The following is a 19,906-nucleotide window of genomic DNA, read 5'->3' as shown; positions in this document are numbered from 1 at the left end:
ATGCTCCGTGTATTCTGTCTCACCCTCGCTCTACATGCGGTGCTGGGCCGTAACCTTGTACAGGTTTTACAGTCGTCGGCCAGCGAGTCTACCCTGGTCAGTTTGGTACAGAAAGCTGGTTTAGCCGGTGCCTTAGGACAAGGTCAGTGGTCATACAATGTAATGTTTTTTTCAATGTTGATGTACATGTAAAATGACTTTATATGAAAACGTTTCAAAAAGATGATATTGTCTTAATTTCTTTTTCTTTGAATATGAACTTTTTTGCATAAACAAACTGATTATAAAGTGCCACTATGTTTCAGAATACAGGAAAAAGAAATTCTATGAATCTATGTATGATATGTTTTGCTATGACATATAAACACAAGATATTTTAACATATCTTGCGAATTACAGGAACCTTTACCATTTTCGCTCCTTCCAATGCCGCCTTTGCTAAGTTGCCTGCCGACCTTCTAGCCTCACTAAACAGTGACGTAAACGCACTCGCAAACGTTTTGAAGTATCACGTGGTGCAAGGATCTATTCAAAAGAAGGATGCATCCAATGAGGCTCAACTTGATACACTGGCTGGTACCAAAGTTCGTTTGAACATTTACAGCCATAATAATGTAAGTAACTAATGCTATCATAACAGGTACTTGCTATAATAGTATACATATATATATATGTGTCAGCAATTATTATTTATTTTTTGGTCAGATTTAACTTTTAACAACTACTGGTACTAACTTTCTATTTGAAAAGATAAGCCAGCATATGTCAAGGCTATCTACTAAAACTGAGAAATATGTTAAATGTTATGAGTAACTGATTTTCCCTGTTAAATGCATGTCTATAAAATTTCTTCCATATACCACTTCTTGTAAGTATTGCTATTGCTACAATATAAAGCGTAATCCAAAAGACGTTTTGCTGGATTCTTTGGACTGCCCTTTTATTGAATCATATAAACCTAACATATATATATATAATTGCTTCTTAAAATGTAAGCAGTGTGTATGAGGATATTAGGAAACAGGGAAGATTGAGAAAGTATATTTAGTTAAACTTATATCGGTAATAATTAAAGAGAGGAGTAATTAAAGAAGCATCTAAATAATATTACTAATTTTAATGTTAATGACCGTCGACGAATTATGCAACGGATTAAATATACATCGTGACTAAATTAGACAATGTGACCACACTGAGCAATTTTACAAAGTTTACTTATCGAAATATATACGTTCTATCTAATTCCAATAATTCATGTGTCGGCTACTCTGTGTCAAATGTTGGTTCGTGTGTTGATGTTATATATGAAGGAAAAGCAAAGCTTCTAAACGATCATGATCAAAAGATAAACTTTCTAATCTAATATATCGATTGTTTACTACTCTTTGTTCAATAAACAATTAATTTCTTTGAAATTGAAAAAATAAAAAATAATTACGTTCAAACATCGTCTGCTTCCTGCCTCACAGTAATAAGACGAGGCGTCGAGAGACAATACATATTGATCAAAGATGTTTTCAGCTATACGAATTATTTAATTGAACATGCATCAATGACAAGGTTAAGTCTTCGCAAAATGAAGACACAGTTGAGATGGAGGCGACCGGCTACGACCCAAGAGTTCAAAGTTCAGCTGAAATACTTTGGTACACATATATATTAAACATGATTGCTTTCTCTTAATATTGTTTTCGTAAAAAACTGATGATTACAAAAATCATTACTACAAATCGTTTTCCAGCGAAGAGAGAAATATATGTAATTATTTTTCATAACATCTTTCAGTCAGACAGCTAAAGAATACAGACACATTGTCTTTAGATTTAGAGGCTGTTGGAGAATACACATGCCATGTATCAGATGTACACGACTAGAAGATAAATTATAAGTTAAACACCAAAATATGTAACATCGAGATATAAAATGCTTGAATTGTTTTTTCATTCCGAGATTGTGAACCAGACTTTTTTAGAAAAAGACGTTATCCGTCGTGATATGTACATACTTGCTTAGCGTTTAATGTTGTCCTAGCAATTCTTGATTATTTCTTCAAAGATGTGCTCAGACTGCTTGATTTCCGTTACAGATACTCTGTAAATATAGTTATGACTTGGAATAGACAGTGTTTTTTTCTCATGTACTTTGTATATCACTTCCTGGCAAACGCCTTAGTAAACATCCCATCATCATCTTTCTATCAACAGGAAGTAACTGTTGAAGGATCTAGGATAACGGACTTCGATATCGAGGCTGACAACGGATATATCCATGTTATCGATACAGTAATGCTCCCACCAGAAGGCAGTATCGTCGATATCGTTTCCGGTGCCCCGGAATTATCTGTTTTGTTATCGAAAGTCAAATCAGCTAATCTGGTATCTGCTCTACAAGGTAAGTTTACTTCAGTAGACATGATAATATGTATGATAGACAGAGCTGTAGTTAGAGGGATGATTATGTATCGCGAATAAAAAAGAACATTAAACTATTTAAATCAAGAGAATATTATCTCAGACTTCATAAACAAGATAGAAATACAATTGATAGTGAAAATATTACAGGCATACATATGTATATGTAATAAAGTACAATAATAAATGTAAAAGTTAAATCATGCGAGTATTTCGGATTTTGACAACTCTTTTTATTTATTAAATTGATTTCCTTTTCTCGTTGCTTTTAACATTATAATATGTTATATATACATTTTGTTTTTCATTGTATCAAAACATTATCAATTTTTGAAACATTGAAATACTCTTTGCTAGGTTTTTAATTTGTAACATTTTAACAAAAAGGGGACGCTCTCACTGTCTTCGCTCCAACAAATGACGCATTCCAACGACTTGGATCAAGAGTATTGAACAACCTTGCCTCAAACCCACAGCTCCTTAAAGGTAGGATATATCTATAGGCAAAATTAAAAAAGGGTGGAATCTTAGTGGGTATTTTTGGTGAATTCTTTCTTTTATTGACCTAAAGTCTGCTACACATACATACATACATACATATATACATACATACCTACAAACATACATACAAACAGACAGACATATAATACGAATATCTCGTCTATTAAAATACAAACAATATTGTCTCCCGAATCTATATATTTTCTAAGGAATTATCAATCTCATTACATTTTTTTATCAATCTTGATTTTCAAATTTTAAGCTCATATCATCAGAAACGAGCCGTGGGAGGACGAGACAGTTAACTGCATTAACTGCATTATTTGGCTCTATGATATCTAATTCTAAATACGTATTAAAAGGGCCAATTTGTTTGAGCGTGCTATGCACATTTCGAATAATAAATCAAAATATCAAAACTATTTATTATGCATTGAATCCGAATATTAGAAGAGGTCAGCGGTATGTATATCAGCGCTGACACAGGAGCTCAGTAACTTGTTTAATTATGTTTGTGTCTTTTGTAAACTATAAAATATGAACTGGGCTTTTTATCATTTTGATGTAAACAGAGGAACAAAAGTTAGAGTTACCTGTTAATTGGGTATAGGTTGTCTGTTCCTGATACTAATGTTTTACTCTGTACGATTGTTATCTAGATTACGATCATTAAAGGGATTATGATATGGTACCTGTCTTAAGCATTAATTGCCAAAGTACGGATGATTATGTCATTAGTGGAAGGTACTATTTATTTTCCACTAACCAATAATGATACATGATGCACTTTCAGAAATCCTGGAATATCACGTGGTACCACACACCGAGTATTCCGCCGGTCTCTACAACAGGGAACATCTCAGGACACTGGATACTCATCACGACGTCATTAGAATCGGAACTTCAGGTAGGGCAAGTCCTCTGTTGGATGCAAGTAACATTGTTTGTCTTCTGAGAATAGCTCCTTAGACGCATCTTCTTTAAGACTCTAGACGAATTATTTATGACATGTCATTTTGTCTTTGTTATCTCAGCGTAAAATCAACTGCTAACTCCATATAGAAAAGTGTATAAACTTTATATTTGTTTATTCAATTATCATTGTTACCACAAAGTCTACATTTATTGAAAATAAAATATTGATAAATCATTTTTACAGGCTCGTCAGTCCATGTGAACACCGCTACAGTAACAAAAGCTGATATTGGAGCCACAAATGGAGTTGTGCATATAATAGATCACGTGCTTGTTCCTCTGAGGTTCCTCGGAACTGCAATATTTGGGAAGAAGTAGGAAACATATATATATCATTATGTATACAGCCATACCTCATCATCATTGTTGCTCATTGTTTGCATTGTAAATATTGTTATTTTTCTAAATAAAAATTAAGAAGTTTCTTATTCTTTTTCTAACTTTCATGAAAATAACAATATGGATAAGATAAAGTGTATTCATAACTGCTACACATAAGTTACACAACAAATAAGAAACCAGTGTAAAATAAAGTGACAGTAGTTATCAATAACTTTATGCACAAAAGGTGGGCCTGTCACCATAGCACTTACCTCCATTGAATCGTATGGGATATAGACTAGTGCTATGACACAATAGTGCTAAAGAGCATGGTGCGGATAAGCTATGGCCATTATCGTATAGCGAACAGGACTTGTAACTATGGCTATAAGAAAACAGATCGGTACCAGAGCTTGGCCATTAAAATGTCCAGGCGTCAGCGAGTGTTGGGAATTCCATCACTTATGTCAGACACATTGTTACTTTATGTTAAAATAAGAACAAACAGAAGATTTACAAGGAGGCGTTAGGAATCACGTTGATAATTGATGTAGACGTAGAGGAAGGATGATCAACTGCTACTTTTGATAGAATCCAAGTTCGCAAAATGTAAACCGCCTGATCCCAACAATACCACTGGACATACTAACGAACGAACCCTACGAACACTCACACAATAATTCCAATTCTAAAGATAAGACATTTTATCAATGCGCTCTTCTAACATAACATAGACATATTTCCACCAAGCTGCATGATGAGTGTGATGATTTCAACATCATACTTGAGTATCGTAGGCTCGGTAGGCTTAGAAACTATACCCGGTTATCTCAATATTATTCCGACAAGACATCGAGACGATTGGTTAATCATTAGTGCCCATTGCCATTGTAACTTTAATATTTGTGTCCAGTTCGTTAAAATAATTGCAAAAAAACATTTAACTTTACCTGGTCCATACTCCAAATCATGATACAGCCGTCTAGAAAACGATTTCAATTTCTTAACTTACACGTTCCAAGGTTTGTTCCGTTGCATTTCCTTTGATTTGTTCATAATGTTCGCTGTTGAATGAAAATGTGTGTTTTCTCGGCACTGATTCTGCAGCTTCTTTTTTAACCTTTGATGTATCAAAGTGGATGGGTTATTTCAATTCAACATTCTTAGGTATTCACTTTCATTTCACATGTGATGTTGGTATATACAGTTGTGGTAAAACACAAAGCACCACGTCGTCGCCACCACGCACAATACGGTATCTAGCCCACAACTGCGCATATTTTGTGCGGTTTGCTTAAAATGGTTAACTAATATTAAGGATTGAAGATTAACGAAAAGTTAGTCTAGTTTGAACTCAATAGATATTCCAAACGTATCAACCACGATAGAATCGTACGTCAGTTCGATAAAACCGCACAATATGCGCCCAGATGAGCAATGGCAAAGTTTTTCTATCGTGAAGAAAACGTGCACAGAACTCCATGCAATCCTGTGCAATTTCACAACTGTAAATTCATTATAACTGTAGTTACAAGTATGACATGATATTCAACTCTTTCTGGATGATGGCTCAAAAAGTTGAAATAATCTCGCACGTAGTTTTAAGCTTCAGTACAGAGAACAGTATACCTTATGAAATACCAGAAAACTAGGGCCTTCCTTGGTCGGTCGGAGTGTGCTATCTTTAGAAATGTCTTGATTATGTCTTTAGGAAGGCAGTAAAAATTGTCTCCTTCACCATTATGAAATAAATCCTGTTCATTGTTAGTAAACTGCGATAAGTAATTATGACTATGTAAGAGTTTACATTTTTTCTTTCATTACTTTTTGTCGTTGGTTCATTTAATCTTATCGTAGAACTGTTAATTCATTAATATTTTGGTGACAAGTTGTTTGTTTTTATGAAACTGCGTTCATTACTTCCTCGTCAGTTTCTTTGATAACAATATTATAATTGTTCTAAATTTCACCGAAGCTGACTTTCCTCTGTCATTAACTTTGTTAAGTCACTTGGTACAGTTCGGTTTATAAAGCCATTTTCAGCTTTGGTGATTTTTTCAAAGACAGAATCGAATGTTTTGTTCTTACCTTTCCTTGGGTTAGACATCGATCTATTTCTTACTAAATCCTCTTTCGAGCTCTTTGAGATAACTGCTGCTGTTGTGGAAGTTTTCAGCTAGCCTTAATCTTCGAGTACATGTATATTCCTTCACTTCAACTTTAAGTTCTTGTGGATTAGTTTTTGGAGTTGGTGTGCATTTCAATCTCTTTAATAAACGCTTAATTTCTAGTATTATTATTTTTCTTCGAAAAAGTGATGATCTTTGAGTGTAGTCGTCCCGTTTCCTCTGACAATGCCATCAATTCCTTTCTGTTGCTATTGTAGATATTTATCCAAGAATCTACCTATGATCCAGATAATTCACACGTTGAAACATTTAACTTACATGTCACCAGTGTTACATACCCTGGAATAATTCGCATTGGCTGCACAACTCAGAAATCAATTGTGATTGTGATAGAGTACAATGACATTACGTCAAGAAAATAGCTCCCTGGGTTTAATCTTACCATCCCCATCTTGGCTTAGTTCGCTAACGTTTTCAGGCCTATATACATGAAGGGGGTTGCTTGGCATTTAAGAACGGGAAAACAGTGAAATCTAATAGTGACTTGGATTGCAAAAGTAGGAATCTGATTCATATCATTATATGTACAACTTGTAGAGAACAGGAAATGCAATGAATGGAGTGAAGTTCACTGGAAACGCGTAAAATTCTACTGTGTGCATACCTTTCTCCTTTTTACAGGATGATATATCTGGGTATTACAAAAAGACTTTGCAAAGATGACATGTTTTGAAAGTTATTTAAACCGTTACTAAATGGTCTTTTTAGTGACGTGATGGCTTATAGGTAGGAGCAATATCATCTCCCCTACTGTTACTATTGTCATAATGACTCTGTAAAATAATCGCCTGCGGATGATCGCTAGGCATGCAAACGTTAAAGAACTTCCCGTGTTGATGTTATCTTTTTAATGATTTTCAATAATTTGAGAAAATTATGGAAATTCGACATTGAGTTTGGAATAAAATGAAATCGAGCTTAACATGTTAAAATATGAAAAAGAAGGAAATAGCATACCCTATTAGTCAGTATGATAGGTATTGAATTATCAAAAAGGACGTGATGCTCACATTTTCAGACGGGGTATATAGTTCATGTAATTTCAAATGGAAGGTGGCTGCGATTTAGCTTAACTCTGTTAAGTAGTTTGATATTAATGATGCTTACGATTTACAACAAAACGTTTGCCATAGTCAAAATGTGTTTTTTTTCTTTCATTTGATTGTTTTTCCCATGTTAGTGGAGTGGACTGAACGTCTTGTGTAAGGCTTGTCCATCATAGAATCCCATTTGATTTAGTTTGTAAACATGAACCGTATCAATAGATGAACGAAATGTATTATCAAAACATGTCAATACAAAAATAAAAGGCTGGAGACAAGTGTTCTTCATTTTAACATATTGTCAACAACATAGAAAATATCAGAATGTTAATGGGATCTTCATTCATACACAAATTTAATGAAACAATATAAATTAATAGGCAACATAACTGTTTACACGAATATTCCGGAAAGAGTACGAGAAAAATAAAATAAGGTGTTCTGGTATTTCATCGACGACAATAGCATAGTATATTTTTGTCACTTTCCCACATGAGAACAAGCTATGCAACATCGGAACCAGCCGAAACATTAACTTACATCTAATATGTATGACCCCATATCATACACAGAAATAAGATCATAATATCAACCGATAAACTTCCAAACATTTTTCATTAAAAATATTCCGGTTGTCGTAACGTTCTGTGATGACTTTTGTTGATATAATTGATACGGGAAGCCACAACAACAACACTGACCTTCTTAAATCACTAAATCACAGAACATAATAAATATGTAATCATTATTCAAGCATGGTTTCTAACTTTTGGGACAATTATTGGTATATAAGTAAAAATAAAATATGGCATGATATATTTTGTGTGGAGCTGTTTAGTTGGAATGTTTGAGCTAGCAGGTAATATGATGAGGAATCACGTAAAACGTTATTTTGTGTTCTGTTTGAAAACTTTATTCACGTTAGTCACATGCTACTTACTCACGTGTCGGTCAGCATGGATTGTTGACCATTGTCATGGGTTCTCGTCATATGGTGGTGGTCAGATATGCAATCTTGTTGAATTCTTGTGTTGATATGTGTTACTAACTTTCCTTGAGACCGTTGAATTGTTTGTCCTACATACATACGGACTGGATGATATAGATGAACACTATAACAACAAGAAACATTGCTGAATAGGAAGGAGAAAAAATAAAAGCACAAGGCATTTATACTTCGATGTTTTGCAATAGGTAGAATGTCATACAATATTCTAACTTATTTATCGTAACTTAATTGATGAAATATTCTTGAAGGTATTTATTTATTATAAGATAATCGATGTCAAATAATCACAGGTTAACCTGTTTCTCATTTCAGAGGTAAAAGCAATACCCTGCATATGAAATATATCCATAAAAAAGAAAAAAAAACAAACAAAAATACACCATTGCTGGACAATCATTCCGTCTATTTATTGAACTAAAATTCTTACCATTCATTGTCTATACGAATGGATGTCATAGTCTGTACTTCTACATACAGCTCATAAATACTTTTTTGTGACAGAGAGACATCTAAAATATCAGCATTATGATAAAGTAAAATTGTACCATTAAATTGGGATTAGATACGGTTTTAATTGGAACATGACAAATTTTGGTCTAAAACAAAGAAAAAGTAAATAGATATCGTTTTAAACTGATTCGTTCTCTCAGGCTAAAATATACCGAGGATAGGCATTCATCTATACATACAACTTCATCAGTGCAAAATATCAATACATAAGTATAAATATAGCAAAGTATCAAAACACATAAACAAATACATCAAACGTTCAGCGAAAAAATACCAAACAAAAATGCACAGAAAGCACTCCTGGAATATTCAACATTAAGTTCGGGACAAATACACAAACACATTGATACATTAATGACAAAAGCACCAAACGCAAGGCTGTAATATAAAACCTCACCATTGCCTACCAAAGCTTTATAAAGCAATTCTATTTGTGAGGTCATATATAGATTAATGATAGCATTAACTGTCCTCTTGAGGAATTGACCAGCGTCCACCTACACGTGAAGGCTGTCCCCTTACCTGATAACAGTCACGTTTATACTACACGGGGAACCGCACTCGGGAATTACATAACTCTTTATGAAACAAATTTAAAATGGTATAAATATGAGCTGTAAATCGCCAAACGTCACTGTGATCTCTAACACATTGAGAAGACGATACAACTTCCTTTCAAAATGCTCCGTGTAGTATTCTGTCTCACCCTCGCTCTACATGCAGTGCTGGGCCGTAACCTTGTACAGGTTTTACAGTCGTCGCCCAGCGAGTCTACACTGGTCAGTTTGGTACAGAAAGCTGGTTTAGCCGATGCCTTGGGACAAGGTCAGTAGTCACACAATGGAATGATTTTACAGTGTTTATGTACATGTAAAATGACAAAACGAAAGTTAAAAAAGATGATATTGTCTTAATTTCTTCGTTTCTTTCAATATGAACTTTTCATGCATAAACAAACTGATTATAAAGTGCCACTATGTTTCACGATACAGGAGAAAGAGCTTCTAGAAAGCTGTATGATATGTTTTGCTATGACATATAATCACAGGATATTTTAACATGTCTTGACAATTACAGGAACCTTTACCATTTTCGCTCCTTCCAATGCCGCCTTTGCTAAGTTGCCTGCCGACCTTCTAGCCTCACTAAACAGTGACGTAAACGCACTCGCAAACGTTTTGAAGTATCACGTGGTGCCGGCATCTATTCAAAAGAAGGATGCATCTAACGAGGCTCAACTTGATACACTGGCTGGTAGCAAAGTTCGTTTGAACATTTACAGCCATAATAATGTAAGTAACTAATGTTATCATAACGGGTACTTACTACAGCAATTATTATTTGCCTTGTGGTCAGATTTAACTTTTAACAACTACTGGTACTAACTTTCTATTTTAAAAGATAGCCAGCATATGTGAAGACTATCTACTAAAACTGAGAAATATGTTAAATGTTATGAGTAACTGATTTTCCCTGTTAAATGCATGTCTATAAAATTTCTTCCATATACCACTTCTTGTAAGTATTGCTATTGCTACAATATAAAGCGTAATCCAAAAGACGTTTTGCTGGATTCTTTGGACTGCCCTTTTATTGAATCATATAAACCTGAACATATATATATATAAATTGCTTCTTAAAATGTAAGCAGTGTGTATGAGGATATTAGGAAACAGGGAAGATTGAGAAAGTATATTTAGTTAAACTTATATCGGTAATAATTAAAGAGAGGAGTAATTAAAGAAGCATCTAAATAATTTTACTAATTTTAATGTTAATGACCGTAGCGACGAATTAGCAACGGATTAAAATACATCGTGACTAAATTAGACAATGTGACCACACTGAGCAATTTTACAAAGTTTACTTATCGAAATATACGTTCTATCTAATTCCAATAATTCATGTGTCGGCTACTCTGTGTCCGTGTTGGTTCGGTTGTCTATGATGTTTAAACGTTTGAAGGAGCAAAGCAAAGCTTCTAAACGATCATGATCAAATGATAAACTTTCTAATCTAATATATCGATTGTTTACTACTCTTTGTTCAATAAATAATTAATTTCTTTGAAATTAAAAAAATAAAATAATTACGTTCAAACATCGTCTGCTTCCTGCCTCACAGTAATAAGACGAGGCGTCGAGAGACAATACATTTTTATTGATCAAAGATGTTTTCAGCTCATACGAATTATTTAATTGAACATGCATCAATGACAAGGTTAAGTCTTCGCAAAATGAAGACACAGTTGAGATGGAGGCGACCGGCTACGACCCAAGAGTTCAAAGCTCAGCTGAAATACTTTGGTACACATATATATTAAACATGATTGCTTTCTCTTAATATTGTTTTCGTAAAAAACTGATGATTACAAAAATCATTACTACAAATCGTTTCCCAGCGAAGAGAGAAATGTATGTAATTATTTTTCATAACATCTTTCAGCCAGACCGCAACAGAATACAGACACACTGTCTTTAGATTTAGAGGCTGTTGGAGAATACACATGCCATGTATCAGATGTACACGACCAGAAGATAAATTATAGGTTAAAACACCAAAATATGTAACATCTAGATATAAACTGTTTGAATTGTTGTTTCATTCCGAGATTGTGAACCAGACTTATTTTAGAAAAAGACGTTATCCGTCGTGATATGTACATACTTGCTTCACGTTTGATGTTGTCCTAGCAATTCTTGATTATTTCTTCAAAGATGTGCTCAGACAACTTGAATTCCATTACAGATACTCTGTAAATATAGACAGTGTTTTTATTTCATGTAATATGTATATCAATTCATGGCAACGTCTTAGTAAAATATTCCATCATCATCTTTTTCTCAACAGAAAGTAACTGTTGAAGGATCTACTATAACGAACTTCGATATCCAGGCTGACAACGGATATATCCATGTTATCGATACAGTAATGCTCCCACCAGAGGGCAGCATCGTCGATATCGCTTCCAGTACCCCGGATTTATCTGTTTTGTTATCGAAAGTAAAACAAGCTAATCTGGTATCTGCTCTACAAGGTAAGTTTACTTCAGTAGACATGATAATATGTATAATAGACAGAGCTGTAGTTAGAGGGACGATTATGTATCGCGAATAAAAAGAGGACTTAAACGATTTAAATAAAGAGAATATTATCTCAGGCTTTATAAACAAGATAGGAATACAATTGATGGTGAAAGTATTACAGGCATATATATGTATATGTAATAAAGTACAATAATAAATGTAAAAGTTAAATCAATCATGCGAGTGTTATTTATTAAATTGATTTCCTTTTCTCGTTGCTTTTAACATTATAATATGTTATATATACATTTTGTTTTTCATTGTATCAAAACATTATCAATTTTTGAAACATTGAAATACTCTTTGCTAGGTTTTTAATTTGTAACATTTTAACAAAAAGGGGACGCTCTCACTGTCTTCGCTCCAACAAATGACGCATTCCAACGACTTGGATCAAGAGTATTGAACAACCTTGCCTCAAACCCACAGCTCCTTAAAGGTAGGATATATCTATAGGCAAAATTAAAAAAGGGTGGAATCTTAGTGGGTATTTTTGGTGAATTCTTTCTTTTATTGACCTAAAGTCTGCTATACATACATACATACATACATACAGACAGACATATAATACAAATATCTCGTCTATTAAAAATATAAACAATATTGTCTCCCGAATCTATATATTTTCTAAGGAATTATCAATCTCTACATTTTTTTTTTATCAATCTTGATTTTCAAATTTTAAGCTCATATCATCAGAAACGAGTCGTGGGAGGACGAGACAGTTAACTGCATTAACTGCATTATTTGGCTCTATGATATCTAATTCTAAATACGTATTAAAAGGGCCAATTTGTTTGAGCGTGCTATGCACATTTCGAATAATAAATCAAAATATCAAAACTATTTATTATGCATTGAATCCGAATATTAGAAGAGGTCAGCGGTATGTATATCAGCGCTGACACAGGAGCTTAGTAACTTGTTTAATTTTGTTTGTGTCTTTTGTAAACTATAAAATATGAACTGGGCTTTTTATCATTTTGATGTAAACAGAGGAACAAAAGTTAGAGTTACCTGTTAATTGGGTATAGGTTGTCTGTTCCTGATACTAATGTTTTACTCTGTACGATTGTTATCTAGATTACGATCATTAAAAGGGATTATGATATGGTACCTGTCTTAAGCATTAATTGCCAAAGTACGGATGATTATGTCATTAGTGGAAGGTACTATTTATTACCCACTAACCAATAATGATACATGATGCACTTTCAGAAATACTGGAATATCACGTGGTACCACACACCGAGTATTCCGCCGGTCTCTACAACAGGGAACATCTCAGGACACTGGATACTCATCACGACGTCATTAGAATCGGAACTTCAGGTAGGGCAAGTCCTCTGTTGGATGCAAATAACATTGTTTGTCTTCTGAGAATAGCTCCTTAGACGCATCTTCTTTAAGACTCTAGACGAATTATTTATGACATGTCATTTTGTCTTTGTTATCTCAGCGTAAAATCAACTGCTAACTCCATATAGAAAAGTGTATAAACTTTATATTTGTTTATTCAATTATCATTGTTACCACAAAGTCTACATTTATTGAAAATAAAATATTGATAAATCATTTTTACAGGCTCGTCAGTCCATGTGAACACCGCTACAGTAACAAAAGCTGATATTGGAGCCACAAATGGAGTTGTGCATATAATAGATCACGTGCTTGTTCCTCTGAGGTTCCTCGGAACTGCAATATTTGGGAAGAAGTAGGAAACATATATATCATTATGTATACAGCCATACCTCATCATCATTGTTGCTCATTGTTTGCATTGTAAATATTGTTATTTTTCTAAATAAAAATTAAGAAGTTTCTTATTCTTTTTCTAACTTTCATGAAAATAACAATATGGATAAGATAAAGTGTATTCATAACTGCTACACATAAGTTACACAACAAATAAGAAACCAGTGTAAAAAACAGTGACAGTAGTTATCAATAACTTTATGCACAAAAGGTGGGCCTGTCACCATAGCACTTACCTCCATTGAATCGTATGGGATATAGACTAGTGCTATGACACAATAGTGCTAAAGAGCATGGTGCGGATAAGCTATGGCCATTATCGTATAGCGAACAGGACTTGTAACTATGGCTATAAGAAAACAGATCGGTACCAGAGCTTGGCCATTAAAATGTCCAGGCGTCAGCGAGTGTTGGGAATTCCATCACTTATGTCAGACACATTGTTACTTTATGTTAAAATAAGAACAAACAGAAGATTTACAAGGAGGCGTTAGGAATCACGTTGATAATTGATGTAGACGTAGAGGAAGGATGATCAACTGCTACTTTTGATAGAATCCAAGTTCGCAAACCGCCTGATCCCAACAATACCACTGGACATACTAACGACCGAACCCAACGAACACTCACACAATAATTCCAATTCTAAAGATAAGACATTTTATCAATGCGCTCTTCTAACATAACATAGACATCTTTCCACCAAGCTGCATGATGAGTGTGATGATTTCAACATCGTACTTGAGTATCGTAGGCTCGGTAGGCTTAGAAACTATACCCGGTTATCTCAATATTATTCCGACAAGACATCGAGACGATTGGTTAATCATTAGTGCCCATTGCCATTGTAACTTTAATATTTGTGTCCAGTTCGTTAAAATAATTGCAAAAACAAACATTTAACTTTACCTGGTCCATACTCCAAATCATGATACAGCCGTCTAGAAAACGATTTCAATTTCTTAACTTACACGTTCCAAGGTTTGTTCCGTTGCATTTCCTTTGATTTGTTCATAATGTTCGCTGTTGAATGAAAATGTGTGTTTTCTCGGCACTGATTCTGCAGCTTCTTTTTTAACCTTTGATGTATCAAAGTGGATGGGTTATTTCAATTCAACATTCTTAGGTATTTACTTTCATTTCACATGTGATGTTGGTATATACAGTTGTGTTAAAACACAAAGCACCACATCGTCGCCACCACGCACAATACAACAATACGACACAATCGCGTATTTTTTGCGGTGAGGTTAAAAGGATTGACTGATATTAAAGATTGAATATCAAACGAAAAGCTCGCTCGTCTAGATTTCATTCAATATCTATCACAGACGTATTAACCACTACAGAATCGTACGTCAGTGCACAACATTCGTCCAGATAAGCAATAGCTCATTTCGCGAAGTTTTCCTATCGTGCGCACATCGTGCAGAAATCTTTCACAGAACCCCGTCATGTGACCCTGTGAGATATCACAACTGTAAATTAATTACAACTGCAGTTACAAGTATGACATGGTTTTCAACTCTTTCTGGATGATAGCTCAAAAAGTCCAAATAATCTCGCACGTAGTTTTAAGCTTCAGTAAAGAGTACAATATATCTTATAAAATACTTATTTGTTTTTTGAAAACTAGGGCCTTCCCCGGTCGGTATGAGTATGTAATCTTTAGAAATTTCCCGATTTTGTATTTTTGGAAGGCAGTACAAACATTATAAGCGGCGATAAGTAATTATGGTCATGCAAGAGTTTACATCTCTTCGTTCCTAACTTTTTGTCGTTGGTTGATTAAATCTTCCCGTGGAACTTTAAAATCATCAATATTTTGGTGACAAGTTGTTTGCTTTTATAAAACTGCGTTCATTACTTTCCTGTCAGCTTCTTTCATAACAATATTATTATCGTTCCCCATTTCAACGAAACTGGCTTTTCTCTGTAGTTCATTTGTTTAGTTACTGGCTACAGTTAGGTTTATTTTTCTTCGAAAAAGTGATACTTTTTGGGTGTATTCGTTCCGCTTCCTGTGAAATTGCCTTCTGTATCTCTGTACCTGTCAAAATATTTGAATTTAACGAAAGCTGTTGATCATCACGTAGACTAGACACATTGAACTGTATTATATAATAATCACTGTTTATTCTACCTGTTGCTATTGTAGATATTTATCCCAGAATCGACCTATTATCCAGATAATTCACACGTTGAAACATTAAACGTTTATGTCAGCAGTGTAACATACCCTGGAATATTTTCCATTGGCTCCACAAGTCAGAAATCAATTGTGATATCATAACATTGACAATGGCATTACGTCAAGAAAATGGCCGCCTCAGTTTGATCTTACCATCCCCATTTTGACTTCAAAATCTGTTAAAATGTAATGTTTACGTTTAATGTGATTAAAATGTATCTTAAATTTGTTTTCATTTCGAATGATAATTTTTTGTCAAGACTAAAAAAAGGAAAGCATATATATATATATTGTGCATCGGTCAGTCATTAAAAAGATAACCAACTGGTTAGTTCGCTCACGTTTTCATGTCATTATATATGATGAAGGAAGTTGCCTGGCATTTAAGAATGGGAAAACAGTGAACTCTAAAAGTGACTTGAATTGCTAAAGCATGAATATGATTCATGTCATTATATGCCCAACTTGTAGAGAACAGGAAATGCGATGAGTGAGAGAGTTCTAATACATAAACAACAAATATGTTTACTGGAAACGCGTAACATTCTACTGTGTACACACTTAGACAACTTATCCCTTTTTAACAAGACGGCAGATACCGGTATTACAAGAAGACTTTGCAAGGAAGATATGTTTGTAAAATTATTTAAACCGTTTCTAAATGGTCTATTTATTGACCATATAGGTAGTAACGTAATTATCTCCCCTACTGTTACTATTGTCATAATGTCGTTTCCAACTCATTAAAACAATCGCCTGAAGATAGTCGCTAGGCAGTAATATGAAGAAAATATTAACTTGTAAATATTTATATGTATCTCTGAGAATAGAACAAATAGTTACAAACACTACCGTCATAAAATCTTTCGGTTCTCATTGGGTCCCATGACTAAAAACGAAATCCAACGTATTAAAAAGGATTGTATCTAATATATATAGTGAATTATCAAAATTCGACACAAAGATACAGAACATGCTGAATGGTGTATCAAACGTCATTACACCGCCGCCTCACCTGCGCATAAGTGGTAACTGGAGAAAATTATGGAAATTCGACATTGAGTTTGGAATCAAATGAAATCGAGCTTAAGATGTTAAAATATGAAAAAAGAAGGAAATACGTTTACCATATTAGTCAGTATGATAGGTGTTGGATTATCAAAAAGGACGTGATGCTCACGTTCTCAAACGGATACAAGTTCCATGTACTTTCAAATGTAAGGTGGTTGCGATTTAGCTTAAATCTGTTTAGGAGTTTGATATGAATGACTGATAATTTACAACAAAACGTATGCCGTAACCTAAATGTTTTGTTCGTTTTTGTTTTGCTGGTGGTTTGTGGACTGCACGTTTTGTGCGAGACATGTCCCACATAGAATCATACTCAAGGTAGTTGTGAACATGAACCTTATCAGTAGATGAACGAAATGGTATTATCAAAATATGTAAATATAAAAGTAAAAGGCTGGAGACAAGGGTTCTGCATTTAACTATATATTGCAAAGAACCTAGAAAATATCGGAATGTTAATGGGATCTTCATTTAAATTCCAATATTTATGATCCAATATAAAAAAATAACCAATAAAACTGTTTACACGAATATTCCGGAAAAAGTACAAGAAAAATAAAGTGTTCTGGTATTTCATAGACGACAATCGCATAGTATATATTTTGTCAATCAGCAATGTCACTTCCAATATAAAAAAATAACTAATAAAACTGCTTACACGAATATTCCGGAAAAAAGTACAAGAAAAATAAAGTGTTCTGGTATTTCATAGACGACAATCGCATAGTATATATTTTGTCAATCAGCAATGTCACTTTCCCAAATGAGAACAAGCTATGCAACATCGGAACCAGCCGAAACATTAATTAACATCTAATATGTATAACCCCATATCATACACAGAAATAAGATCATAATATCAACCGTTAAACTTTCAAACATTTTTCATTTAAAATATTCCGGTTGTCGTAACGTACTGAGATGACTTTTGTTTATATAATTGATACGGGAAGCAACAACAACACTGACCATCTGAAATCACTAAAACACTGAACATAATAAATATGTAATCATTATTCAAGCATGGTTTCCAACTTCTTGGGCAATTATTGGTATATTAGTGAAACTTTAATATGGCAGGCATGATATATGTTGTGTTCTGTTCGAAAACTTTGTTCACGTTAGTCACATGCTACTTACTCACGTGCCGGTCAGCATGGATTGTTGACCATTGTCATGGGTTCTCGTCGTATGGTGGTGGTCAGATATGCAATCTTGTTGAATTCTTGTGCTGATGTGTGTTACTGACTTTCCTTGGCACCGTTGAATTGTTTGTCCTACATACATACGGACTGGATGATATAGATGAACACTATAACAACAAGAAACATTGCTGAATAGGAAGGAGAAAAAATAAAAGCACAAGGCATTTATACTTCGATGTTTTGCAATAGGTAGAATGTCATACAATATTCTAACCTATTTATCGTAACTTAATTGATGAAATATGCTTGAAGGTATTTATTTATTATAAGATAATCGATGGCAAATAATCACAGGTTAACCTGTTTCTCATTTCAGAGGTAAAAGCAATGCCCTGCATATGAAATATATCCATAAAAAAAGAAAAAACCAAAAATACACCATTGCTGGACAATCATTCCGTCTATTTATTTAATTAACATTTTCCCCATTCATTGTCTATACGAATGGATGTCATAGTCTGTACTTCTACATACAGCTCATAAATACTTTTTTGTGACAGAGAGACATCTAAAATATCAGTTTTTATTTCATTTTTTTGACTTACATAGATTGCAGATTTCTTCATAGTCTCATCGTTTGCATGTTTATCTTGGATGTAAGTTTTATTTTTCCAGAATTGCTTTTGATTGAATTTTATTTTAGATTCTTTATCTTACCATGTTCAATGTCCTAAAATTGGTTTGTATAAACTGATGATCCCAAATTTTGATATATGTTTTACTGTGATATAAGCACTAAGCTGATCTGTCGGATTTAATTATTTTCATATAAAGTATAATATTATCACAGTGTATAATGTTAACTGAGGAGTGGCAGTATTCAATAGTGTCACTATATCGTATAAAATTTGTACCTTGAACAAATTGACTTTAAATAACTATGATGTGTAGAATGCTGTGGTTAAAGGATGACCATGTTATGTTGATTGTATGTTAGCTTTGTATTGTGTACGGTAAACATTGTATAATTTTGATAGAAATCCTTAGAAATATAGTGCAAAGTTCATTTATTATACGAACACACCATTGGTCAGATCAAATTGAAATACTTACATTATTTTCATATGCAAATGTTGATATCATTGTGTTTTTTAGAATATCAGCGCATTTTTTATCAGTGCTAATTGTCTAATTTTCTTATCCATCTATGTTTTATTTTATTATAAAATCTCAAAAAAGCAACAAAGACCGGCAATTGAAACTGCTATTTCATCAGTTGCAAGATGTTGTTTTAGACGAAGTAAACATATTATTTCATATGATCTTTTTTCATGGTTGAGGTACATGCAGGTAGGTATTACTCATATTCAATAAATGGAAAGAGTTATTAAGGTGGCTCATAGATTAACGTAGCTTATCGAAATCATTTTTCATCAAACATCATTTATCAGAATTCAGTAAATTTTGCAATGCCACAAAATTATGGTTATTGCCAAACAGAAAAATGCAAAAGTTGTTTGTTATGTTACGTTGTTTTATTGTCTGTGATTGATTTTCATGAATTGAATAAAACATGTACAACAATTTAAGGCTTTTGGTGATTTTTGAAAGAATAAATATCTTTTTGCTAACGCTGATATCAACTCTCATGCTGATTGTGCTGACTTCAGTTAGAAAGCTGCAGTGTTATATCTCATAC

At 33.7% G+C, this 19,906-nt stretch overlaps 1 protein-coding gene across 1 annotated transcript; it reads left to right on the top strand.

The window, feature by feature from the left end:
* LOC132563782 (transforming growth factor-beta-induced protein ig-h3-like) lies at window positions 1–13,763 on the top strand. Its single transcript, XM_060228534.1, has 12 exons — window positions 1–142; window positions 400–618; window positions 2,209–2,391; window positions 2,799–2,897; window positions 3,706–3,828; window positions 4,072–4,154; window positions 9,616–9,784; window positions 10,037–10,255; window positions 11,814–11,996; window positions 12,386–12,484; window positions 13,264–13,386; window positions 13,630–13,763. Exons 1-12 carry the CDS (start codon window positions 1–3, stop codon window positions 13,761–13,763), a joined length of 1,776 nt encoding a protein of 591 aa, XP_060084517.1.
* The last annotated feature ends 6,143 nt before the right edge of the window (window positions 13,764–19,906 follow it).

The sequence above is a fragment of the Ylistrum balloti genome, unplaced genomic scaffold (assembly GCF_031769215.1).
Source record: "Ylistrum balloti isolate Yb309-2 unplaced genomic scaffold, AGI_CSIRO_Ybal_v1 Utg371860, whole genome shotgun sequence".
Lineage (NCBI taxonomy): Eukaryota > Metazoa > Mollusca > Bivalvia > Pectinida > Pectinidae > Ylistrum > Ylistrum balloti.
The sequence above is the reverse complement of the archived record's forward strand: the minus strand, read 5'-3'. Positions and strand labels throughout refer to the sequence as shown.